Raw genomic sequence first — 27,597 nt, 5'->3', positions numbered from 1 at the left:
GAACAATAAACCCCCTCGCGCCGAGTTCCCGCCGCAACTTCCACCCAGCTCAGGCGCGCTGGGGCGCAGTCCCGGACAGACCGCACGCGTTCAGTCTGCGGCCAAACTCCTACATCTGGATCGCTTCTTCGGAGCTCTTTGCTGCGGGCAACACGTTTCCTAGGGAGTTCACATTGTTTGTGTCTCTGAGGCTACGGCCTGAGGTGAGCTTGATATTGATATAGATAGATAAAGTCTCTTACAGACCGCACGCGTACAGCCTGCGGCCAAACTCCTACACCTGGATCGCTTCTTCAGAGCTCTTTACGGCGGGCAGCACGTTTCCTAGGGAGTTCACGCTGTTCGTCTCTCTGAGGCTACGGCCTGAGGTGAGTTTGAGCTGGATATTAAAGTAGAGAGAGTCTTGGACAGACCGCACGCGTTCAGCCTGCGGCCAAACTCCTGCATCTGGATCGCTTCGTCAGAACTATTTGCTGCGGGCAGCACGTTTCCTAGATAGTTCACGCTGTTCGTCTCATTGAGGCTACGGCCTGAGGTGAGCTTGATATTGATATAGATAGATAAAGTCCCTTACAGACCGCACGCGTTCAGTCTGCGGCCGTACTCCTACATCTGGGTCGCTTTTTCAGAGCTCTTTGCGGCGGGCAGCACGTTTCCTACGGAGTTCACATTGTTCGTGTCTCTGAGGCTACGGCCTGAGGTGAGTCTGAGCTGGACAATGAAGTAGGCTACGGCCTGAGATGGGTCTAAGCTCGGTATGGAAGTAGAAAGATATAGTCCCGGACAGACCGCAGATGTTCAGTCTGCGGCCAAACTCCTACATCTGGATCGCTTCTTCGGAGCTCTTTGCTGCGGGCAGCACGTTTCCTAGGGAGTTCACGCTGTTCGTCTCTCTGAGGCTACGGTCTGAGGTGAGCTTGATATTTATATAGATAGATAAAGTCCCTTACAGACCGCACGCGTACAGCCTGCGGCCAAACTCCTACACCTGGATCGCTTCTTCAGAGCTCTTTGCGGCGGGCAGCACGTTTCCTAGGGAGTTCACGCTGTTCGTCTCTCTGAGGCTACGGCCTGGTGAGTTTGAGCTGGATATTAAAGTAGAGAGAGTCTTGGACAGACCGCACGCGTTCAGCCTGCGGCCAAACTCCTGCATCTGGATCGCTTCGTCAGAACTATTTGCTGCGGGCAGCACGTTTCCTAGGGAGTTCACGCTGTTCGTCTCATTGAGGCTACGGCCTGAGGTGAGCTTGATCGGTATCAATTTCGGTACATCGGTAAGTAGATAGATACAGTCCCTTACAGAACGCAAGCGTTCAGCCTGCGACCAAACTACTATATCTGGATCGCTTCATCAGAATTCTTCGCGGCAGGCATCACGTTCCCAAAACTCACCTCAGTGAGTTACACCTGAGTTTAGGGTTGATTTTGAAGTGGAAAGATGCAGTCCTGGGCAGAACGCACGCGTTCAGTCTGCGTTCTAATTCATTTGGATCGCTTCTTCGGAGCTCTTTGCTGCGGGCAGCACGTTTCCTAGGAAGTTCACGCTGTTTGTCTCTCTGAAGCTACGGCCTGAGGTGAGTTTAGGGTTGATTTGGAAGTAGTAAGATGCCTTTCTGGAAAGATCTCACACGTTTAGCTTGCGACCAAACCTTACATCTGGATCGCTTCGTCAAAACTCTTCGCAGCAGGCAGCATAATATTTCCTAGAGTGGGTGGGACCTAAATAAACTAAAGACAAGACCTCTACCTAGTTTAGTTACTTCTAGATGTTAGGAACCAGTTATGCAGAACTATAGAGACTTTTTAGGTTCAACCAGTAGAAAGTACCCGTTTTGATCTGTAAACCCTCTATTCGATATCTAAACAACTTTTTTAAAGGATTGAAAACTTCTAGATTACGAAACATTTATAAAGTCTTTCCTTAAAGATTTATTTGAATAGAAAGTCAGTTGAAGTTTTTGTAACTTCTTCTATCTTATCTTTATACTGGAATCATTATAAGCTCTTCGACTTTAAAAACAAATTCCCCAGGGAATCCCCGCTACTAATATCCGTGGTTAAGGTCTGAGAGGGGAAACTTTTAGAAGCCATCCATCTTCTGATACAAAGTACAAACATGTCGTGCTATTTCGTTTTCACATTTGCATGTTTACATACTCAAAGTACACAACAAAGTCACTCCTGCTAATGTGCGCTTGGATCTTTTAAACTACGCAACGGATTTTAATTCCGTTTTCAGAAAAAACAAAGAGTAATTATAAAGGCAGGTTTACATGGTAATAAGTAGAGTTGGGGCGGATCGCCAGTAGTTAATATAGATCGTTTCATCCACGAAGACGCGCCCTACTAATTTTTGGTCAAAAGAAGCGCGGGGTACAGGGAGTTTGATCCAAACTATTCGAGCGTCATTTTTGTAGTCTGCGTGTGCACTTATGGATGATTTAACGTATACCGGTAATACTCAAACATTCGCGGAAGAATGGTGGGGCGCGTCTTCGTCTTGGATGATTAACGATCTATACTCGCTTAAAGTATTTATTCTTACAAATGATCTAAAAACTTGTTATAATGAAAATCTTAAATGGTATTTGTTGAACTGTTTACATAAAAGGCTGTGTTTTGTTTTCATAACTATTGTTGTTGAACACGTGTCACTCATATTCAAAGCACATATCAATTTCATCAATATTTCTCATATATTTGCTCATTTAGGAGGCTTAGCTGCGTAACTATTCGATATTAGAATATCACGGCACGAGCCAATTGAATCCATACTAATATTATAAATGCGAAAGTAACTCTGTCTGTCTGTGTCGCTTTCACGCCTAAGCCTCTGAACCAATTTTAATTAAATTTGGTATTGAGATAGTTTGGATCCCGGGCAAGGATATGGGATAGTTTGTATCCCAGTTTTCGAAACAGGGACGCGCGCGATAAAGTTTTTCTGTAACAAACAAAATTAACAAACGAAGCCGCGGGCTGAAAGCTATTTCTTATAAATTTATAATATCTCAGGTAATCATTTAAAAATGAGATGGATGGATGGATATTGAAACAAAAATACCAACCTGATGGAGGCGAGAGTCAAATACAACTATTTTTCTTTCTTTATATCGATCAATCTTCATAAAATGATGTTACTTACAATTTCACAGGTTTGTTACGTGTTACTAAGGCCCAGTTTCGTAGTTAAAATAACCAATTTTAAAATGTATGTAAAAATAACACCAATAAAAGAAGACATTGTCTTATCCTTTTCAATGTCAGCTAAATGTTAAATTAAAGTTAAGGTCTTATTTTCACAATGTCAACTTTTCCGGATATTTTTAATTCAGGGTTTTTCCACAAATCTATAATATCTTCAAGATACTGTGAGTCGAAAATTCGGAAATTCTAGAGCGAAAAATCCTAGTTATTTGTTCCCTTAGACATTGTTTCTAGAATCGGCTTATTTGTCACCTAAAGTAATTCAATTTATTTCTTCAGTAAACCTTATCTCAATCACAATTGTTTGATATTTCTTCGGTGTTCAGAATAAAGCGTTTATTTCACGAGACCTTGATATTTTCCGAGCAGGCCCGAATATTTTTATAGGCTGCCTTGAACAAAATAATTTCTAAGTAAAATAATACGAATCTGTAGACTGTACCAGTTTGCTTGGTATAATTATTAAAATTTTCTGGCGTTAAAATTTGCCTCTCGATCTAAATTCTTAAAATAACTTGAAAAAATTGAACTGCCTAAGGTGGCCGTAAAAGCGTATTGACACTTGAAAATTTCGACAGGTTCATCCAGTGTCTAAGTAGCTCAGATGGAAGAGTAGTCGCCCGGCAAGCGAAAGGTCGTGGATTCGATTCGCACCATAAGCAGTTAGATTTTTTTAAGTTATTTAAAAAAATACTTGTATAAGTTTCTGATAACGGTGACTTTATCCATATCCAAGACTTAAAACCAAAAAAATTAGTTAATTCGATTGACATAATAGTCTAATAGGGACTTTATGTAAACTGGTTTACCGAGTCAGAGTTACTGAATTGAAGATGGTAAATTTGCTGAGTTACTCATATCCGATACCAAGTGACGTTATTACTGTACAGCTATAAATACAAGTAAATGATACACAAAATACATAAAACAGCCATAAAATAATATGCACGCTCACCTCATAAATCTGGAGAAAATTAATCCAACACTAGATAAAATACATTGTTTGGATGTTACTTTGTATTTTGTGGTTCACGCCCGGGACAACTAACAGTTGTCGGGTCGTATTAAACGCAAACATGGAATAGCGAAATACGAAATGACATACTTACAGTGTTTGTGTATGTTCAACATAATGTTACACAGTGCTACTATGAAGCTATTTTCTCAATTTGTGTTCCATTATCTTTTACGACGCAAATGATGTAGGATATACGTTTTACTATTTAAAATAGAAGCCAATTGATGTAGTAGAACTTAATACTGGTTGCTCGAAATACACTTATGTACCTACCTATGTAGGCTTTGATATTATAAACTATTATGTTGCATTTTTACTATAAAATTATCACTTCACGGGATTTATTGCAACAATATCTATTTTAACGGTAAATAAAATATTTACCCTCCCGACGTTTCGGCTCGGTGGCACGAGTCATGGTCATTGTTGCAAATAAATCCCGTGAAGTGATAATTTTAAAGTTTTTATTTATTTTATTTTCACCAACTTATACCATCTTAGCAGGTCAATAACCTAATGCGATCCTCCTGTTGCGAATGAATCATTAAATTTGTAATAACTGCAGCCACAAACCAGTTTCTATAGTTTAATAAACGCAAAGGGCGTTTAATAGAGGTCCTAGATTTGGTTCCAAGAATAGGACACGCCCTTTGTGTCTCATACTTAGAACCAAATCTAGGACAATAGATTCTAATTTAGGACAATATTAAGATTCTGATCTAGGACAATATTAAGGACTAAGAGACGGGTATTTAAGTAGTCTTTAGATGACTTAGGTTTTATTCCATAGTCTTCTTACTTTTTTACAACTTTTTTCCATCTTAGAACCACTCAATATAACCCCTTATTTACTGGTTCTAACAATGCCATAAAAGGGCTAAATACTGATCAAATGTTTCCTCCACAGAGCGGCGGCTACGGCCAAGGGACCCTCTTCTCCCTCCGCTCTAGACGGAGGACAGGGTCCTTCCTCTCTCTCGAGCTGGCGGGGAGAGGGGCTGCGAGGCTGGTACATGCGGGATCAGGGTCCTCAAGGTCCATCTACTTGGCTGTCCCGCTGTATGACTTTCGCTGGCATCATATTGCTATCAGGTATGTAGAGAAACCAACCGACCGACCGACGATATCATAAAGGTAGCAGGGAAGCGCTGGACGCAGGCCGCTACCAATCGGTCAACATGGAAAGCATTGGAGGAGGCCTATGTTCAGCAGTGGACGTCCTATGGCTGAAATGATGATGATGATGTGGAGAAGACGAAGACATAGGTTCTTACCAGGCATTTTCTGTCATTGAAAGCTTGCTACTTCAGGCGAGATTCTTCACACATCCTTGGAAGTAGCTTGTAATAAGCAAATTACCAGACGACCGCTCTAACGACCATTATTTATGTATGCTACAAGATTATCTTACTTAGTTTGGCTACAGTTGCATTCGTTTTCCAAATTAGTTCAAGGCAATGTCTCTACAGTCTACTTTGGTTCAATCAACATATCAACCAACATGTCATTTTTGCAAATGCCGATATGCCGTTATTGAAAAAATAGATTTTTAAATATTTTAACGTATCATTTTTGTAACAAAGTTATAATAATATCTACTACTATTTTCTTAAAAAGCATCTTTCATTATCTTTGCTCAGTTTAAATATTCTCCAAACTACAGAATATAAAGTCAATGAAATTCAAGTTTAAGCGCATACCTATTGTAGCCATTGTATTTGAAATCTCGCAACAAAGAGGATTTTACACATGCATTCTTTGTTGGCAAAGACGGTTTGTCCTTAAATGAAAATGCCAGCATATTTTGGCTAAGCAGAGCAAATATTTATTGCCTTTAAGTTATACTAGAAGCTCGCCGCGACTTTAATGAATTGAATATTGTATTGGACTGAAAATAAAAAGATTAATGTAAGAATAATGTAATGTAGAATAATATAACATTTCCATACTAATACGGCATATAATATAACTGTTACGATCAAAGTGATAAATGTGAAAATTATGAATAATCGCCGGTTATTATGAACTAGCTGTGCCCGCGACTTCGTCCGCGTGGAATAATGACTTTGGGTAGGCACTTTTAATCATTTAGTCTAATTATTTTACAAATAGCTTTTGCCCGCGACTTCGTCCGTGGAGAAGTCGAAAACGTTCTCATACGATTATTTTTAAAGGTTTTAACGTTATTATCAAAATGTTTGAATACTTTTAAAATATAATAATCAGGTTAAATAAACATGAAAATATTTTTTTCTTATATTTTATGAATATGCAGCTCGGCCTTTGATCCGGTGAAAGTTACTCGGTGGTATTATTTTTTTACAACGAAATCGAAAACTACACCGACCGCAGTATTATTGGTAAACTTTTTTTTATATTTTCCTACGGGTGCTAGAATCACCAAGCTTCCAGCATGCCACTGGCCGTGGGAGAAGGAGCTTTTCCTCAAGACTACTCCCACTACCTCAAGGGCCTCCGCCAAAACTCTCGCGCGAAAATGAGTTTATGTATACAGCGCAAGCAGGTGCCCGCGGCATGACTTTCATGCATTACTATGCATTGTTGGGCGAGCGCACGCAGCGGGCACCCACTCCGAGGTTAAGTGGAGGCCCCTAGAGTATGGTAGTCGTTAACATGACGTCATGATTGTAAAAAAATGCACTAATGAGTAATTAATATCAACTTTGAAGCAAATCACCACTAAAATAACTTTCTACCCCTTTTTAACATAGTTAGGGGGTGCATTTCACTAAAATACGAAACACGTCTTCCATTAATTCTGTTATAGAATGCTTATGCAAAATTTTAAGTAGATTGGACGAAGGAATCTCGTTATTTCATACAAACTTTGCCCCTCCTTTTTACCTCCTTAGGGGTAGAATTTTGGAAAATCCTTTCTTATCAGATGCTTACGTCATACAAAGAACACACCGTCCAAGTTTCAGGTCTTTACGATCAGCGGTTTAGGCTGTGCATTGATCCATCAGTAGCGCGCGTAGTACTTGATCATTATTTTGCTGCGATGTGATTTTAAAACTGCGATATCTCCTAAGATATTTATTGAAATCGAATGGTGTAAAGGGCAAGAATGTTTAAAATTAAATACTTGTGGTGAATAATTTATTTATTTGGATAAGGATTAATATCATGTTTATAAAAACACCTTCGCAAATAATGCATTATTTTAAGACAGATTTTTTTTTGCATAAAAATGGTTACTATGAGCCAACCTTAAAAGATAGACATATGCTACCGCGAACTTTTTTAAAGAACTTTTAAAGGGGAACAATCCTGTCATACATGATTTTTGCGAAACTTTAACCGTTTACGCAGCGTCAGCTCTCAAAAGGAAAAAATTCACTGATTTGAAATATTCTTGATTGGTGCTCCGCTCCTATTGGTCTTAGCGTGATGATAAATAGCCTAAAGCCTTCAGGAACTAACGGGCTATCCAACACAAAAAGAATTTTTCAAATCGGTCCAGTAGTTCCTGAGATTAGCGCGTTCAACCAAACAAACAAACAAACAAACAAACAAACAAACAAACTCTTCAGCTTTATAATATTAGTATAGATAATTACCGCATGATTTGGTAAATGTGATTAATATGAGGTCATTTATGTGTGTATAAAACTAAATAGGCGGCTTAGGGGTGACCTAAAATACTAAAATATTTTTTGAAATTATGTGAGGAGCTAAACTAATACAAACATAGTAGAAAACATCTTTTCTTAAAAACTAAGTCGAAAATAAAGCCAAAAACAGTGTTACTGTCCCATATAAGACTAAAGGCTCGGTTGCACCATCTTACTTAAACGTCAAATATCTGTCAAACTCCATACAAAAACACCAGTTATCGTTATAGTTACGGTAAAATTTTGGTGGCGCAACTTAGCCTAATTTAATTTTGTGAGCAACGAATTTCAAAACTTAGAATAAAATTAGGCTGTTTTAGACGTTTAATTAAAATCACGTGTCAACTTTTTCTTAAGCCTTGGATAAAGAATAAAAGCCTACATTTCAGTTTTCAGCATCGTTTGCTAATTGCCAGGCTAAAATATTGAAATCCCGAGAGCTTGTCAACAGTTTTCAGGTCCTTAAATTAATTTTAGTTCTCGGGATTTCGTTGGATTAGATTGAAACAATAGTAGTGCTAAAACTGGTTTAAGATTATGAATGAAAATATTAAATGGTTAGAATGCTGGATGTAGTTAATTAAAGTTACTATAGAATACAATAGAATACTTTTTATATGACATAAAAGTATACAATCAGCAAGACATACATAACATACAAAATGTTTTTTAAACAAAATTATGTCGAACTTATCCTAGTTGTAAAAATTAAAGTATGTTTTACACCTTCATTATTATTAACGTGGCAAAATATTTCTAAGAGAAAATTAAATCAACCTTGTTAACCTAATTGACTCGGGTTTACCGAATAACGTTACCACAGACATAATAAACACGTTACCCTAAACGGTTACGTAAATAATTTATTTAGCTTACTTTGAGTTTAAAAACAACGAGTAAACACAGTATTTCAAAGTTAGATAGCCATAATATAAGCGGACGAAATAGTCTAGAAAAATTTAGCGCTTGGAAAATTTTGTTACACATCTGGGTTAAAATTCTCGTAGCTATTAAAAATATGCGCAAAATAAATTTTTAATCTCGGTTCGACAAGTCACGTCATGTCGATTGCACCAACACTTTAAACGTCAGTAAATATTGATGCCTACTTACCTTAACGCAATTTATTTAATTTCGATTCAATTTCTAATTGAAGAAAGTAACGTCAAACGTTTGAATATAAAGATCTTAGTTTTATTAAATTCGTTATTGGATTAGGTCACAATTACATAGTTTTCAACGGCTATAATTAAAGGTTATAATTAAAATATTTTGAGATTATAACATTAATAAAATTGTAAAAAAAATGCCGCTCTCGCGATGTATTTACGCGACTAACGGCGTGTATCTTTTTTATCTCTACAATTTTACTTTATTTATTATGTTACAGCTTAATTTGTATCATACTTCATTGGATGTGAAGAACTTACTTGCCCGAAAAGCTCTACCCATTAAAAGACACACGCTGTCATCCGGTGCCATTAGGTCGGAAGTAGAGTGACACAGGCAGAGTCCATCGACCTACGTCCGGTGTACGGAACCTAACTAGCTATACGTGATTACTTACGTAACTTTCATTTTATTTACGAACCTAGCTTCTGATGTAGGCTTTACTTAATCGAATTAAATGTCCACATACTTTGTTCTTAAGCCGGCACATAATGGTTTTTTTACCGCGATAAAATATTTTTCTCCAACTGTTTAACTGAAAATGGATTTTTTTAATTCATGATCGTTTTTAATTACATTATGTTTTGCGGCTATACCCTGGCCACTAAGAAATAACATTCTTTTTTCTACTGATAATTTCATTACTGATTTGTTTTATTTTTCAATTTTTACACATTTTTTTTATTTGCGAGCTCTTTTGATCACATTACGTTTAATTGGCGGACACTGGCCACCAAGAAACGTCATTATTTTTCAACGAATACTTTCGTTACTGTTTTGTTTTTTTCTCATCTTTCTTTCTCTTCATTATTCGCGCATTCCACGACTTGAATTTGTAAATAATTTCTCTATTAAAGTCTGTAGGTACCTCATAATATTATTATCGATTATACCTAAGTTATGCGGCGTCGAACGATTCCACGAGGCATACAAAACCCCGTCAAGCTGACAACATTACGTAATTTACAAAATTATAATATGAGAAATATAAATAAAATATTCTCACTCACTGGATAGGTATGTGCCCGTTTAAGTTGGCCGGGTAAAAACTTGAGGGCTCTTGTGCCGGCCTTTAATGAAACCTGCAGCAAGTTTCGAAGCAAAAAAATGTTTTACGTGAAAAAGCGGTCAAGAGATGGATAATAAGTACGTTAACCGTTTTATGTGGAATTCTTGGGCTGAGTTTGACAGATTTTTGACGTTTGTTAAAGTCAATTTAAGATGGTGCAACCGGCCTTAAAGTCTGTGTTTTTTTGTCAAGATCAATTTCGAGCAATTAATGAGTTTGTTAATGATTTTTTGACTGTAGTAAAACACAAATTGCAAACTTTACCCTTTAAAATATTAATTTAGATCAGCTGTGCAAGTCCTGTTGCCAATCAAAAGTAGAAATCGCCCTTTTCACTACTTTTAATCAATAGTGTTATGCCCGTTTTCGCCATCAATCCCTAATTTTTAAGTGACCCCTATGGTAACACATATAACGGGAATTTTGCTTTCATAAGTCACTTAAAATTGGTGATTGATGGTGAAAACGGGCATAACACTATTGATTGAAAGTAGTGAAAAGGGCGATTCCTACTTTTGATTGGCAACAGGGTTTGCACAGCTGATCTTAATTAATATTTTAAAGTCATAGTTAGACTCCCGCAGACCACCAACTTTTAGCCAGGCGATAGTTGTATCGGCTTCCAATTTCTATGAGGAATCGTCCGATACCAAATCGGTGTAATGTGCGCACTTCCATACATGTTCATACTGATTAACAGCCCGACCCAAGTATCGGCCGACTAAAAGTCTGTAGGGTATCTGTAGGATATCTTACAAAACAATTTCCAGCTGTCTTTTTAAATAAAGTGTAGAGAAAACCTAAAAGCCACAACCTCTTTTACCAAAACGTACAGTCGACCGCACACAGCTAAACACAAACTTATCTACTAGCAATAAGTGCAATATTGCTACAAACATGTACAGTTCACTGTACATTGTTTGTACCATAAATCACCAGTGAAGGCAGAAGGTTCAGTGACACTGAGCGATGAACACCGACTCCCGTGGGGCCCATAACCCTTCCGTGGGCCAACCAATCGGATAAGGGCACGTAAAATATGTTATACTTACTTATTTTGCTACTTGTAGGTTAGGAAAAACTATTCAATACAGATTCAGTGTGCTTACCATGAGTTTACGTTAGGTGTGCTCGCTAGCGACTGCGTAAAAAAATGACATTAATTGTGTGACATATTGTGCAGCGCCCCTAGCGGCTACTTTCAAGAAACAAAATCTTCATAGAGATTTTTGACGTACTCGCTAGCGAGCACACCTAACGTAAACTCATGGTAGGTACACAGGTTTTAATCTAAAAAATACTTACTAAGTACTACTTACTAGTTTCACTGGAATCAGATTCTTCAAAAAAATTTTAACAAAAAGTTAGATCTAAATTGGATGCTGGTTACCGGTGACTTTTTTCGTTAACAGTGACTTATTTCTGTCAGCCAGGTTAGAATGCGCACCATGATAAAATCATTATCGTCTAAAATCGATAAAATGCCACCATAAAAGTTTATCGGGGCGTGCATGGCCTACAGATACCTATCTCTATCTTAAGATCTGTAAACTGAGTTAAATATCTTACAGATGAGATACTAAGGCTGAGTTGCACCACCTATCTTTGACCGTAACTATAAGGATAACCAGTGTTTTTTGTATGGAGGTTGACAGATTTTTGACGTTTGTTAAAGCTAAAGTAAGATAGTGCAACCCAGCCTAAGTTACTAGCAGGGTGACAGAAACTTTATTAGCGAGTGATTTTTATTTGATATTTTTTTTACGACATAACTCTTAAAAGCTTGAATCTATTTTTAAATTTTGTATTTGGCAGCGATCCTTCATCATCTTAAAATTCAGATCATTTATCAACACTGCAGGAGCACGATTTGTTTGTTTCCCTCTCCAATTTACCAAACGAGGACAATAGCCTCCTGGGGCCCGGGAATTATTTTTATCGTGAATTCATATGAAAACTATCCAAATAGTATTAATAATTGATATAATTATCTTAAAAAATAAAATATTTTTTTTATCTGGAAAACGGCAATTTTCTCAATGTCATATATTTACGACATCGGTTCCCAATGTCAACGACTTTTTTATTTCATGTACAGGATGTCCCGTAATAAATTGCACAAAAGTAATTCCTAGTTAGGTTTCTTGACTATCTACAACGAATTTGAATCGATTTTTGAAATATATTGAGATGCCAAAAATTTTTTTTATAGCCTGACCAGGAACATAAAAACCCTGGCATAGAGGCGCTTCAATTGCATTTGATAGTGCAACACTGAGTACAGTCGTACATGTGTTAAATTAATAGGCTAAATTTATGTATCAGGATTCAGGATTACGGGCTAATTTGATATTTTCATAAATTAACGAAAAATATTACTAAAGGTAACCTGGTTTAAATAAATTAAATGAAACCATCAATCGAGCTAGTAGGATTTATTTTATTATTCATCAATAATCAAATTCAGAACTTGAATATTCAACTGCAATGTCTGCTCATGAACGCTTCAAACTCGGTACTTCTTTCCCAATTCCATAAAATTCAAAACTTAGAAAGTGACAAAAAACTTTAAAATAGGTAGTTGAAACAGACTACAGCTAATTTTCATAGTGGACTGTACTATACGATAAACATGTCAGTCAATTTGACAACCTTTGTCGGAAACATTATTCAATGAAAATATTGTCCGAACCCTAAGTATTTCTCTTCGACAAATACATTAACACATAGTGAACCATTTTTCTTTCACGACTATAAAAATATTTTAGCAATTTAATTCACAAAATCAATTGCAAACATTTAAAATAAAGTTTGTTTACACTTTGACAACAATAGACTGACCTGCAAGGTGACATGTCAATGAAGTTTTCAGTTACTGTTGCCATTAAAAGAAATTAGTACCATTAGTTTTCCGTAACATGGCGAGGGTTTTTATGTTCCTGGTCAGGCTATTACATATTTTTAATTTTTTTTCTGCCTGTACTTACTTTTTTCTATGCAGTGGATGCAAATATTATTATTTTTTAAGTACCTTTTCGTTAAAATGTAGCTAGATAGATTCTTTATCAAGTTTTATGTCATTTTTGGGCAATAACATTGCATCTCTATTTTTTTTTAAATAGTATTTCAAAATTTTATTGCAGATCATAAGGATGACTCAAATTAAAAAATCCTCGTGATAAAAAAATGCATCACACCAATGTGTAATTAACATTAAGTGATGTAGATAAGGTCAATAGCAATAAAAAAAATTAAAAACAATTTGATTAAGTGCCTAATGAAATTATTTTAATTTCATAAAAAAAAATCAAAGTGACTTGAGGTGTTGATAATACTTCTGGGCCGACTTTACCAGTAAAATTGAGTTTTGAGTGTTCTAATATGTTATATTCGCATATGTCTACCTAAACAAATAAGAAAATAAAATCAGATTGTATGCTATTTAATAGAAAATGTATAATGTCATACAGGTATTACACTGGGCTCTGTCAGTTTACACTAGTAATTGGGACCTCATGTAATACCTGTATGACATTCAGATTTCACCATGGTTTTCGTAGTTTTCATACATATTTCCACAATCAGTGATACTCAGATAATAAAACAGTTCAAATCCCAAAACTAATAATAACAAAGGCTTATAGAAATCGTTCATATTTTAGTAAAAATTTCATTATTACTAACCACTTGTTCCCGGTCGCGGCGCCGTCGCTAGTTCAATTAAAGATAAAAAAATATAAATGTCACTTCACTAGCCAAAAACGGTAGCGCATTTTCTTACATAACTTTTCAATTCCTATCATTGGAGGTCCGAAAATATTTCTCATACAATTTGATACCATAATGATCATTCTTCATAAAAAATTTAAAACCTACATATTTAAAAACATAATCATTGATATTCATAATATCACTAATCATACACTTAGTTTTTACTAATATTTGTTTTCATATATTTTTCTATACTAATGATCGAAACTCATAATCATTCGAATAAATAACTATAATATTCATAAATGTGATGTATCCTAATATTTGTTTTCATAAATTTATTACTCATAAGTGTATTTATCCATATTATTGAAAATCACGATGTCTATATTCGTATTAAATCGTATTTTAACATTATATTAATTTGAAATGATCCAAAACAGGCAACATTTTGTGCCACAAAACTAACGTGACAGAAACGAATCGCTGCAAAACCGACTCCACGTAGTCTTGTCTGCCCTAACCCTAGAGTGTAATTTAAAAGCCGGAGGCGCGGAGGGAGGGCAGCCCTCGCCCGCTGTAACGAAGCCGAAGCTGCGGAAGCAAGCGTGGGTGCCTGAGCCTCGTTACGCAAGGGCGGAAGGGCTGCACATCCCGCAGCGCCGGAGACGAGGAGATACCAATGCATGCTGCTTGCTTGCTTTCGTGCTGCATGCTCTGCATGCTTATTTACTTTATTAAATTAATATGATTTTTTTAAAGATACGAGTAATACGTATGTTATAAAGTAAATTATTCTGAACAACAACATTATGAGTTGAAGTATGTTCTTAGTAACAACATTATTAATTAAAACAATAATGTTATGAAGAAAAAAGATCTGAAAATAAAAATTATGTATTTTAAATGGTTCTTGGCAGTAACAGTATTGATAAAAAAATTATGATTACTAACTGTTATGAGCTCCGTTGGTAGTAATAAAAATGTATGAATAAAAAAAGTATGAAAAATAAAATTATGAAGAGAGATTATTATGAACACAAATCGGTAGTAAGACAAAGAATAGGATTTAGAATTTTATGTGAGCCAATATAGAACCGCCAATCACAGCTAAGAATGATGGACAGATGCACCATCTAACTAACTAACGTAAAAGTTCTGGTAAATTTCAACAGATAGCGTTGATTTATATTTTTTTGTTTTATGTAATAAATATATGACGCCAGGCCCCAGGAGGATAAAGTCTTTTAAGTCGCATACTAGTCCCTTAGAGTATTCTTAATACCGGGTATTCGCTACAGCTTACTGCAAAACGACTGCATCGCGATATTACAATTATGGAATGCTAACAAGCGCTTGTCCGATGCAGCTCTTGTCTCGTATTCGCAAAGCAATCGCTCTTAAGAATCAATGCAAACGTAAACGCATATCGATGCTGTATCGTTTTTAGGGTTCCGTAGCCAAAATGGCAAAAACGGAACCCTTATAGTTTCGTCATGTCCGTCTGTCCGTCTGTCCGTCTGTCCGTCTGTCCGGTTTTGTAGAATAGCTCAAATACTAATAATACAATGCAAATAAAACATACCTTAACGACCCGGTTTTTCTTGTGTTGGAAAATAACTGAAAAATAAGTGAAAAAAGTAATGTATTTTTCTAATTCAATCCATTCTTACTCCCATAATATGTATGAAATTTGTGTCTCTTTTCTTCTTCTACTAATAGATAATTTTATTGGCTATCGCATGATATAAAATATTTGCCTATTAATGTTAAGCTACCCACGCTTTCACTTGTTTTTTAAAGAAGAGGTGTAAACTAAAAATTAAAAACTTAAATCAATGTAAGTTTTCGAGAAATGGGTCAAGCCCCAAATTTGAAGTATTTTCATCGATAAAATTGTTCATAGATTACGCCTTTAAAGTTTGATCACTACATGCCCGGACACACTGTATAGGACTGATAAATTTTTCAATAGTCGCACCTGTAGGCTCATTGCACGTATTTATTGGGTATTGTATTTATCTAAATATACAGGGTGTCCCGTAATGCAACGTCAAGCCGGAACTAGGTGTTGAGGCAAGTTATGCTGGTTATCAGAAAAATATAAAAAAAATCTATGTGGCATTTTGTCAAAATAATAGGCATTTAAAAAAAAACAAAAAATTCTACTCCCGGTGACGGTCTTTTTACTCGTGTTGCCACAAATCTTCACTTTTTCCAAATTTGTTTTTGTTATGTAACCCTGAATAATGCTTCTCTAAATTGTTATCAAAATGGTGACTGACTGACAGACTGACATAGTGATCTATCAACGCACAGCCCAAACCACTGGACGGATCGGGCTGAAAGGCATGCAGGTAGATGTTATGACGTAGGCATCCGCTAAGAAAGGATTTTACAAAGTTCCAACCCTAAGGGGGTAAAACGGGATCCACGCGTACGAAGTCGCGGGCGGCCGCTAGTGTTGGAATAAAGTAATCAGGTGCTTTTTATTTGTAGAGGCTTATAAGGAATCTTATATTTCATTAGTCACAAGCAACTACACTCAGCGGCACGGAATTTGGCCCAAGCCTAAACAACCAGATATGAGGCCAAATAGGTGTTGTATACCTAAGTTTCGTGTGACATGTTAACAGAACATTTGTTTTTGTTAATTTAAGAGGCTAGAATAATAAAAAAATGCGTCTGTTTAACTTTTTTGACTCTAGAAACTNTGCATGTTCTCTAGAAAACGTAAGTCGCACTTCGCGGAGGTATCGGAGAAGTTCTGGTCCTCGAGCTGGTCTTCGAGTATGCAGGTTATGATCCTCCATCCTTCTTCTTATTGTGTGCTCACTAACATTCACTGGGCTTGCTGTTTGTAAACGCTGGCGTATCTCAAACGTAGTGAGAACCCGATTTCTTGATATTGCAAGCACGATTATCGGGGCATCGCGAGCTGATTTACTCCTTAATTCCCCATTTCTTGGTCTTCTTGTGTAAAAGGCGATCTGGTCATGCCTTTTTACCGTGTATCTTAAGTTTGTACGCTATAAATTCAAAGTTTCAGCCATCTCCCGCTGCATACACCCTTGACTTCTAAGCAACACTATTTGAGCAACCTGAGCTGAAGTAATGGACATTATTCTCAAATTATGGAAACGAGAATAACCCTAAGATTAATTTAGAAACAAAAAACAAAACGCCAAACCCTTACAACATTTAATATCGAATTTAAACTTACCCGTACTCTTTACGCTCCAACAACGAAATGCGTTTCTAGAGTCAAAAAAGTTAAACAGACGCATTTTTTTATTATTCTAGCCTCTTAAATTAACAAAAACAAATGTTCTGTTAACATGTCACACGAAACTTAGGTATACAACACCTATTTGGCCTCATATCTGGTTGTTTAGGCTTGGGCCAAATTCCGTGCCGCTGAGTGTAGTTTCCACTCATTTGCCAATATCGCGGGTTCGAATCCCACCGCGCTCGACTATTGTGGTGAGCCCACTCATAACACAAGCTTATTTAGCTTAACACGAGGGGCTAATGGGACTATTAGTAATTTGGGCAATACAAATTGCTAATAATCTTTAAAAAAAATATATCGACAAAATATGTATTATTTTTAGGCGGTAAAGCAGGGCTATGTGTTGCCTTTTACCTAAAATGAGTTGTTGAATGAGTGAGTTTATTAAACAAGTTATTATTCAAATCTCAAACTCTAGTCTCTCCCTAAGACAAGTACAGGATTACCTAGTTTAGGTACCTAGTATTAGCAATTCTCGTATGTAATTTTGATAAATAAATTATGTTCTAGAACACAAGAAATATTAACTGTTACCAGGTGGCTAGTGGCCTAAAGGTGTTCTGGAGTTGACTGCTAGACGACTATTATAAAAGTCTAGCGTTTAGCTCAGTCTGACATTCAGTCTAATATTGACATATTTTTATGACGTGACAAGGTATACAGGATGGAATTTTGTTTTTCTCAATGAAAACATTCCTTTATTTCTGAAAATAAATAGAACTGCATTCAAAGATTTCCAAAAATTTGCTTGCCACACCCGGAAATCGCACCAACTAAAATCTGTTAAAAATTACAGCCTGTATTTTTATTGCATCGATTGTTAGGGTTAAGTAGGTATAAGGATGAAATATCTCTAACAAACTTGATAAATCAAATGAAAGGAAAACTATGAAATCCTAAATTATTTTAATTTTGTACAGAAAATTGTTTCGAAAAACATTTTTTTCGAAAAACTGAATGCAGTTTTCTTTCTTTAAAAAATAAAGGAATGTTTCTTTCAGTAAAATTTTCTATCTACATTATTAATCTAAGAGTACTTTCCCTCCAGGTGGCATTACAAAATTCCACTCTGTATAAATCTGAAGGAGATCTGACATTTGATGTAACAAAAGCACCCATACCTCTAACACTGACTGAGTTAAAAGCTAGATCAGGCCTGTTCATCTCCGCGAGTTTACATCGAAAACAAAACACGCACGATGGCCCACCTACAGGATACTATTCGACAAGGCCTCACATACGAGCGAACATTGACTCACGCACGCGTATTCTTGTGTATGATGGAAGTAAATGAAGAAAATGGTGTACTAAATACTGTGCAGTATTTAACTGCCTAAATAATAATAAAAACACAGAATGTACTTTTTTAAGTTGCCTCAAGACACTGAGAGGTAAATAAGTAGTTAATGTTATTCATGATAATTCATGCTAAATCATGTATTTCCTCCGCCATTTTCCGCAGTTTGGCACCTCACGTCACATCATTTTACCGAAGTCAGCCCTATAGCTTCGGCGCAATGCCGATCACTGACGTTTGTCAACAAAATGGTGCTTGACTCTTGAGACAGGCTAAATTACACCATATTGTTAATGACATTGAGCAATCATTACACAAGTCAACAAAAAAAAACTTTTTTTTTGAGTTTGTTATTTAATTGATATTTTCTGATTGTCTACATCTAAAAGTACCCAGAGGCTCTATGCATAGCAAATAAAGTTTGCTTTTGTGCATTTTACAATGAAAAAGTTAAAGCTGGTATTTTCGTCGATCCATAAATTAAAAAAATAATGGCCAGTGAAAAATTCTCAGAGTAACTGAACGCCCACGAAAAACAATCGTGGCTCAGTCTTAAAGCAGTAATCCATGGATTTCTTGGCTATAAAAAAGCTGCAAACTATAAAGATCTTATTTCTAATATGCTTATTAGTTTCAAACTCATGGGTTGCAGAATGTCCCTTAAAGTACATATGCTAGATGCTCACTTAGAAGAGTTTAAAGATAACTTAGGCCCAGAACAGACGGTGAAACGCAACTGCAATGAAACTGCAACTTCCTGATGAATGAAACTGAAACTGAAAGTTTCAAACTGGTCGCGTCATGTGTGGTCTCTCTACGGACGCTATGGCAGAAACTTAGATGCAACTCAAAAGTAACTAGCAGTTTCAGTTTCGTTGCAGTTGCGTTTCACCGTCTGTTCTGGGCCTTAGGGGCATATTCAGAAGAGCAAGGAGAACGGTTTCATCAAGATGTGATGAATTTTGAACAACATTATCAAGGACAATATAATGAAAACATGATGGGTGACATTTGGAATCTAATACGTGAAAGTTCCTATATAAACAGAAGAAAAACAAAAAAATCTTCATTTTTAAAGCTTCTTTCTGTTTCATTTTAAGTATTTTGACGTTTATCTTTATTGTTCTTTGTAAATAAAAGTGATTAACACATAAATTAAAGTTATATCTCTTGTTTTCGCATTTGATTGAATTACAATTATTCGATTTTCTTAAAATTTGAAATTTCGTTCTAGTTGCTACAAAAGCAAACTTTATTAGATAAAAGTATTTTTTCCTAGTTTAGTTAGACAAAATTAATCAAAATCAGCACTACAGAACTCAGACTCAAAAATCGTGTTTACTTGTGTTATTTTAAATACCTTCGCGAAGTAAAACTTCTGTACGTAGTACTTATTATTATTCTGTGGCTAGACCTTTAGTATTCAGGACATTCGAATTTCAAATTCTGTGTGAGCAAAGCGCCGGATTGAATTGGCTGTTTGTCGGAGCTCCGTAAGATTCGGAATTATTTCCGAATACCGGAGTCCCGGCCTTAAGGTTACGCGAATTTACATAGTACTTTGACCTTACAGTGAAGACAACACAATAATATGGCTTTAAGGGCCATATTACGAAACAACGAACTGTATTCTACAGGGTGTTAGGTAAATGGGTATATGAGCCGACACTAGCCCATGTTAACATAATATGCATATAAATGGTATGTGAAGTCAGACATTTGATATCATCATTTTAATTATTAAAATTTTCATACAAAATAAAATTTATAAAATCAGATTTTGTATGAAAATTAAAATACACTAGCCCATGTTATATGCATATGTTAACATGGGCTAGTGTCGGCTCATATACCCATTTACCTAACACCCTGTATAGTTTATTGTTTTATGATAAGTCTCTAAATTGAACTAAACAAAGGCCTTAAACAATGATTCAAATATAAGCCTCTTTGTTAAAAAGACTTAATACCACGGGAGTAGTTTTGAACTTTTCTCTTTACAACATTTTCTAATACTTGAGAAATACATCAAAAGAAAACGTAAGCACACAGTTTAAGCACAAGTTAAATGCAACTTTGTACATTTTTCGCGTAATAAGAATCAATATTTTAATTCATATAATATAGACAACCAAGTGATACGAGAAGTTGATGTCATTCGAGACCTTGGAGTCTACATTGATAATAAACTGCGTTTTCACGTGCATATCGATAAAATAGTCACAAGAGGCTTTAGGTTGCTGGGTTTCATACTTAGAAATTGTCGGGATTTCAGAAAGGCATCGAGCAAAATTGCTGTTTTCAACTCACTGGTTCGGTCGGGATTAGAGTATGGTAGTGTCGTTTGGACTCCTTTTTATGAAATACATAAACGCAGAGTTGAATCAATACAAAAGAGATTTCTTTGGCATTTGTCATATCAACATAAATTAGCTAAACAGCTCCCAAGCTACAATACACGCCTAAATTATTTTAAACTGTATAGCTTGGAAGACCGCAGGAAAATATTGGATAGTCTATTCCTATACAAAATAATAAATGGTTACATAGATTGTCCTGATCTCATTGGACGGATTAAATTCAATGTTCCCTTCAAACTAGCTCGGTTGTCCAGGTATCTGCCGTTTAAAGCAAATGGTTTTAGGACAAATCTGGGTCATTTCTCCTCTATCAACAGGATTCAGTCACAATTTAGCAACCTGTCACGTTCGTCCGGGGCCAGCGTTGATATGTCATCTTCGCTACGTAAGTTCAAAAAACAAATTTCTGAATTGTATACTCCGACGGTTAGTAAATAATTTATTGTTTTGCATTCTGTCACTTTGGCAACGTTACTGTTTTCCAACATTCTGTGCATGTCGTGGCAACCTTTAATTAAGGCAACACCTTAGCTTAATTTATTTATAAGGATACTGTGAATGTATGGTGTATGTTTTGTTGGTTGTCCTTAAATAAATAAATAAATAAATAAATAAATAAATAAATAAATAAGTGGAAGTGAATATACTTACTTATTAATTGAGCCTTTCACATGTTTAAAGTTAGATTTCATTTGATGTGAAATTCTTCGAACTCGATATTCTTAGGCGTTATCAAAGGGGATTCAAGTAATCAAGTATTCATTAAGGAAGAGAACATCTATATGCCACAGTAAAATGATGCAGTAGACTTACTAATAAAAATTACAGGCGCGTATCACAACGTTTAAAGTTATTATTAGTTAGGAAATGTACATTTTATACGGTGCTCAACCTACGTGTAACTTTCGAACTCCTCCTATGTTCTTCTAATTAATTTCATTGCGGGTCCAATGACAATTTAACTTTCCTCCGGGACAAACTTGACCTTCACTGATAGGGTTTTTATTGGCGGTCAAGCTGTAGATCCTGGCTACACAGGAATTGCAGCGGTGGAAAAGAGAGGTGGGAATAGTCCCATTATACTTCGTCGCTGCATCCTCGAGATTTTCATATTTACCAGGTAGTCCACTTCTCATTGTACTAGGCATCGAACATTTTAGAGCATACAATACAAAAAAGTACTTGTTGTGACTCGATATCCGGCGGTAGTGGGGCACGCTTACGTCACACTCCTACAACCGTCGAGTCGTCATTCGCTTCGATAGTGCGGGCATCGTAACATCGAAATTTCTCGTTCGTGCCGCAAAAATTAAATTAAATTAAATTGGAATAAGTGTGTGCTTCGTGTGTGTTTAAATGTGAAAAGACCATAAAAGTAAACATTTCGATAAAATACACAGTTATTACGTCGTCTAGAGCGACGCGACATTTGGAGGATAATAATGGCTACCTGTTGGGGAATCAGGAGACCGGATCAAGGCCGCAAGTAAGTGCTCCGCCAACGAAAGTGCCTGCCAAGCTGCAGTCTGCGAGGAATCGCGCCGTATTGCAAAAAACATCACTCATCGTGAATCACAATGATGACTGTCCGTCTGTCCGTCTGTCCGTCTGTCCGTCTGTCCGTCTGTCCGTCTGTCCGTCTGTCACAGCCGATTTACTCGGAAACTATAAGTACTACAGTGATGAAATTTGATGGGAATATGTGTTGTATGAACCGCTACAAAATTATGACACTAAATAGTAAAAAAAAGAATTGGGGGTGGGGCCCCCCATACATGTAACTGAGGGATGAAAATTTTTTTTCGATGTACATACCCGTGTGGGGTATCAATGGAAAGGTCTTTTAAAATGATATAAAGTTTTCTAAAAAACATTTTTCTTAAAGTGAACGGTTTTTGAGATATCAGCTCTCAAAGTCGTAAAAAGTATGTCCCCCCCCCTCTATTTTTATAACTACGGGGTATAAAATTCTAAAAAAAATAGAGGTGATGCATGCTAATTATTGAAATGTTGAATATTGCACGTAATGATGAAAGACAAGCGGTCTTCTATGTTAAACGAATGTCAGTAGAAAGGCTGTAAAAGAAGAAAACAAAGATTATTTTTCTTTTCAAGTTTATCCATCAGTTGTAAGTTAAAAAAAAAACTTTAATTTTGACATACAATGGGAGCAAAAATAAGATTTAAAAAAACGTAACCTTTGTAACTTTGGTGCACTTGGAAAATTTATATTTACTAATCTGGAAAGTCAATCTGTTAGTAGTTGACAAACAAACCCTCGAATAGTTGTTGCCCTAATATTTTGTCAGTTCTCACTAGCCGATTCGCTATGTTTTGTCAATTCCCGAATGAACAGAATTTGCAAACGTCTATTAAATTATTTAAAGGTCAGATAAAAATCGTAACGTGTACACCGCCCTTTTCAACTATCAATTGACTTATTTCTTATTTGTGCAGCGTTCACGACGACAACACCGTGCGAGCGTACGTCGACTGCCGCTGGCTGAGGACCGATGTCCTTGAAAAGGACGCTTTAGACACTCCGAGGGACGCTGATCTCATTATAGGATATCTCTTCTCGGTAAGTAGGAGCCTTATTAAATAAAATCGTAGGCCAAGCGCGAAAAGGGTGCGCAAATATTTATACAGTGTGTCCGGGCTTGTAGTGATCAAACTTTAAGGGCAAAATCTAGGGACAATTTTATCGATAAAAATACTTCAAATTTGGGGCCTGACCAATTTCTCGAAAAATTACATCGATTTAAGTTTTTAATTTTTAGTTTACACCTCTTCTTTAAAAAACAAGTGAAAGCGTGGGTAGCTTAACATTAATAGGCAAATATTTTATATCATGCGATAGCCAATAAAATTATCTATTAGTTGAAGAAGAAAGCAGACACAAGTTTCATACATTTTATAGGAGTAAGAATGGATTGAATTAGAAAAATACATTACTTTTTTCACTTCTTTTTCAGTTATTTTCCAACACAAGGAAAACCAGGTCGTTAAAGTATGTTTTATTTGCATTGTATTTTTAGTATTTGAGCTATTCTACAAAACGAATGTAAATTTATTAGTCTGCGTCTATTAGTTTCAACGTAATTGTTGAACAAAGATACCCCTTCCCAGCGATTTCCATAGTAATCGGAATAGGTTGTGTGATTCTTTCAGGCAGTGCATTTTCGCATGTCGCGTGCGCTATGGAAACCGCTGGGAAGGGGTATCTTTGTTCAACAATTACGTCGAAACTAATAGACGTAGACTAATAAATTTACATTCGTTTTGTAGAATAGCTCAAATACTAATAATACAATGCAAATAAAACATACCTTAACGACCCGGTTTTTCTTGTGTTGGAAAATAACTGAAAAAATAATTTATGGTTAAACAAACTTACCTTAAGTGAAGTTTGACCGTAATTATACGAGTCGCTGCATCCGAAGAGATTTTCATTCCCGCCCTACCCCTAAGTTTACACTTAACTTACCCTTACTTAACTTTAGCGAAATCATACTCTGAAATGAATGACGACTCGACGGTTGGAGGGGTGTGACGTAAGCGTGCCCCACTACCGCCGGATATCGAGTCATAACAAGTACTTTTTTGAATTGTATGCTCTAAAATGTTCGATGCCTAGTACAATGAGAAGTGGACTACCTGGTAAATATGAAAATCTCTTCGGATGCAGCGACTCGTATAATTACGGTCAAACTTCACTTAAGGTAAGTTTGTTTAACCATAAATTATACGTGTAACTTTTTATTAATTTATAAAAGAAATAAAAGGGGGTTTCTATGTAGCCTCAAGTACTGTTACTAGTAACTCGTCGTAAAGATATTATTATAGTGCTAACTCCTACACACAAGCTTAATAATACGCTTATGTTACGATAACGTTCACCAAAATAGTCTATTTATAGTTTGTGTTAGTTGAACTATTTTGGTGTATGGCTCTACCATACAGCCCTAACCCTACAGTCACAGAATATCATTAGGTATTCTTACTGCAGGGTTATTTTCAGTTATACTTACCTTGCATGGTATCAGATTATCAAACAAACTATTCTTGAAACTGAAAATTATTATTATTTTGCAAAATTCATATTATCTCAACAATAGAGTTGTAATAAATTTTCTTAGAACTCAGTAGTCTAGTAGTATTTTCCCTTTTTTCTTTGTTTTGAAAGATTATTTTTTGAGTCTTTGGAAGGACACTAATCCTGATATTAATTTGTTAGATGGCTTGTGAAAGTAGTGTTTATTTTACAACTAGCGGCCGCCCGCGGCTTCGTACGCGTGGATCCCATTTTACCCCCTTAGGGATGGATTTTACGAGACGTAGGCACGTCATAACATCTACCTGCATGCCATATTTCAGCCCGATCCGTCCAGTGGTTTGGGCTGTGCGTTGATAGATCACTATGTCAATCAGTCAGTCACCTTTGAGTTATTATAGATTTTCATAAAAAAGTAAAAACGAACATGATTCTACAGGCTCAAAACAACCATTTTCCTAGTTGTTAAAAGTTTTTACGTTTAAGCCTACTCCATAATTTCTCTGTTATGATCTTGACTTTGCTTAAAGTGAATGCTAATATGAAAAATTAGAGATAAAACATTTGATTCAATTACAAATAAATCAGAGAAAATTGCTGCCTTCAGATTTCTGGATGGAATGCAAATCTTTGATCTTAAATAATGGTTTTTCTTTGATTTTGAGATGATAAATCTATGAATCTCAGTAAACAGAATCTCATGGTTGTTCTTACTCTAAGGCTGAGTTGACTTGCACCACCTAACTTTGACCGTAACTATAACGATAACCGGTGTTTTTTGTATGGTTTTGACAGATTTTTGAAGTTTGTCAAAGTTAAAGTAAGATGGTGCAACCCAGCCTAAGTTTTGTAAAGTATCCCTACTCAATAGTATAATTATTGTCAAAGTTAAAGTAAAAAGTCATAGTCAAAAGTCAATGCAATGTAGTAGTAGAGTTTTTAAGAGTTTTATTCTAGACAGATTAGATTTGAAGCAGTAATCATTTTAAAATGCAAGGATGCATTACTCATTCCGTAACAAAAATAAATTGTTATTCACCCCATATCTGCTGAACGCAAACCTACATCAAAATTAAGCTTTCGCTACCAGATTAAATCAGCTGATTTACGATGACACTTTTTGGTAACAGGGCGACCTGGAGCAACTGGTTCTGGTGCCAAAAGCTGGACAGGCGCAAAAACAGTGTTCCAGCCAGGCGACCGGACTGTCGACCCCTTACGTCACGCTGCGAGACACGTAACTACACGGACTGGGAATAGCAAGTTTTGTAAATCGTAAGTTACCGGTTTTTACGTAGTGGTCTTCTTTTTTTTTTCAGCTGTTTTTATACGGACAGTACGTAGTGGTCTTCTTTTGTTTTTTTTTTCGGCTGACAGTGATTTTGAAATGTTTTTTTTTGTATTTTCTATGTGGACAGTATCTAATCTATGCAGTTGACATTAACCTTCTTTTTATAGAAGAAGGTTTTTATTAACATACCTACGTGCGCTAATAGGGAAAGTATTTTTCGTATCATTTTGTGTTTTTACGACTGGTTTTGTACTTAAATCTTCTTTTTTTTTTATTAAAATCGTATTTTAAAATACTAGAATTCACATGACGTCATGTATTAGTTCTGGAAGTAATATTATTTCTCTTAGTTTTCTTCTTGATTTAGTCAGTATAAAATATAGGGCTTAAAAATGTATAGTTATAAATATTATTTTCACATGTTTCTTGACTATAATACTTAATTTAACCTTTTATTTAAAATAAGTATTGAAATTAATTAGTTCTATTATCAGTATTTTATAAAAAAGATATAAAAATAGTTTCTACTGTAAAAACTATAACGTTAGATTAGTATTGCGTATAATAGGACCACTTTTATGTAAAAATGAGAAAATCTGTTTGAAGTTTCTTGGAAATAGCTCAGTGTAGATAGACAATTGAAAGTGTACTTGTATAATACTAACAGAAACTCAAAATTTCAAAGATACGTGATGATATTTATATTTGGTGTGTGATTTAAAATATTTTAAGTAGAAATAAGTAGTATGTATTCGGAAAACTGCTACGTATTTAATTTACATAAATCAAAATCATTTTATAAGCTGTTTCTTACAATAACTTACGTATAAGTAGGTAACGGTAATAGAATTCTAAAAATAGTTTTCTTACTACATAGCTGGCCTAATATTATGTAAATATTACTATCATAAGGCTATATTTATTGCAAACCTTTAGTTTACGAATTTCTATTGATCTAACAAATAATAAATGTAAGCTTTCGGACTTGGTATAAAATAAGCTTACATTTATGAAGCTATATTTCATAGAAATAATTAATTTTCATTTACTGGAAAATGTAGTGTTTCGAAACAAAACCGTTGTTTATATTTCTCTTAATTAAACAAGCGAATAAAGAGTATTACAATGCTTTTGTTATTTCATTTACAATCCTGTAAAATTTTTAAACATAAGAAACTTTATTACACATCTAGATTTTGTCCGCGGCTGCACCCGCATGAAATTCAGTTTGTCACATAGATATCGTCATAAATTATAGCCTATAAAATATGTAATTCTGGGTTATAAATAATAACACTGTAAAGTTTCATCAAAATCCGTTTAGTAGTTTTTGCGTGAAAGAGTAACAAACATCCAGACATCCATACAAACTTTCGCATTTATAATATTAGTAGGATAGGATTTAATAACATGCATAGGTAGATAATAATTGATTATTATAATAGAATATAAGAATTACATAGTACCTATTGTAGGATACGCTCTTTATAGGT

The 27,597-nt window shown here is 35.6% G+C and overlaps 1 protein-coding gene across 1 annotated transcript; it reads left to right on the top strand.

The window, feature by feature from the left end:
- Positions 1 to 26,480, top strand: LOC114352343 (collagen alpha-2(XI) chain; the record flags this gene model as incomplete). The annotated part of the gene is made up of 4 exons (XM_028303925.1): positions 1 to 203; positions 5,133 to 5,317; positions 23,217 to 23,340; positions 25,944 to 26,480. Coding segments are annotated over 4 exons (623 nt in total), but the record flags the coding sequence as incomplete, so codon positions are not given.
- Positions 26,481 to 27,597: the final 1,117 nt, after the last annotated feature.

The sequence above is a fragment of the Ostrinia furnacalis genome, unplaced genomic scaffold (assembly GCF_004193835.3).
Source record: "Ostrinia furnacalis isolate ACB-3 unplaced genomic scaffold, ASM419383v2 OfSCF1329, whole genome shotgun sequence".
Taxonomy (NCBI): domain Eukaryota; kingdom Metazoa; phylum Arthropoda; class Insecta; order Lepidoptera; family Crambidae; genus Ostrinia; species Ostrinia furnacalis.
Note: the sequence above shows the minus strand (reverse complement) of the source record. Positions and strands in the feature narration are given on the sequence as shown.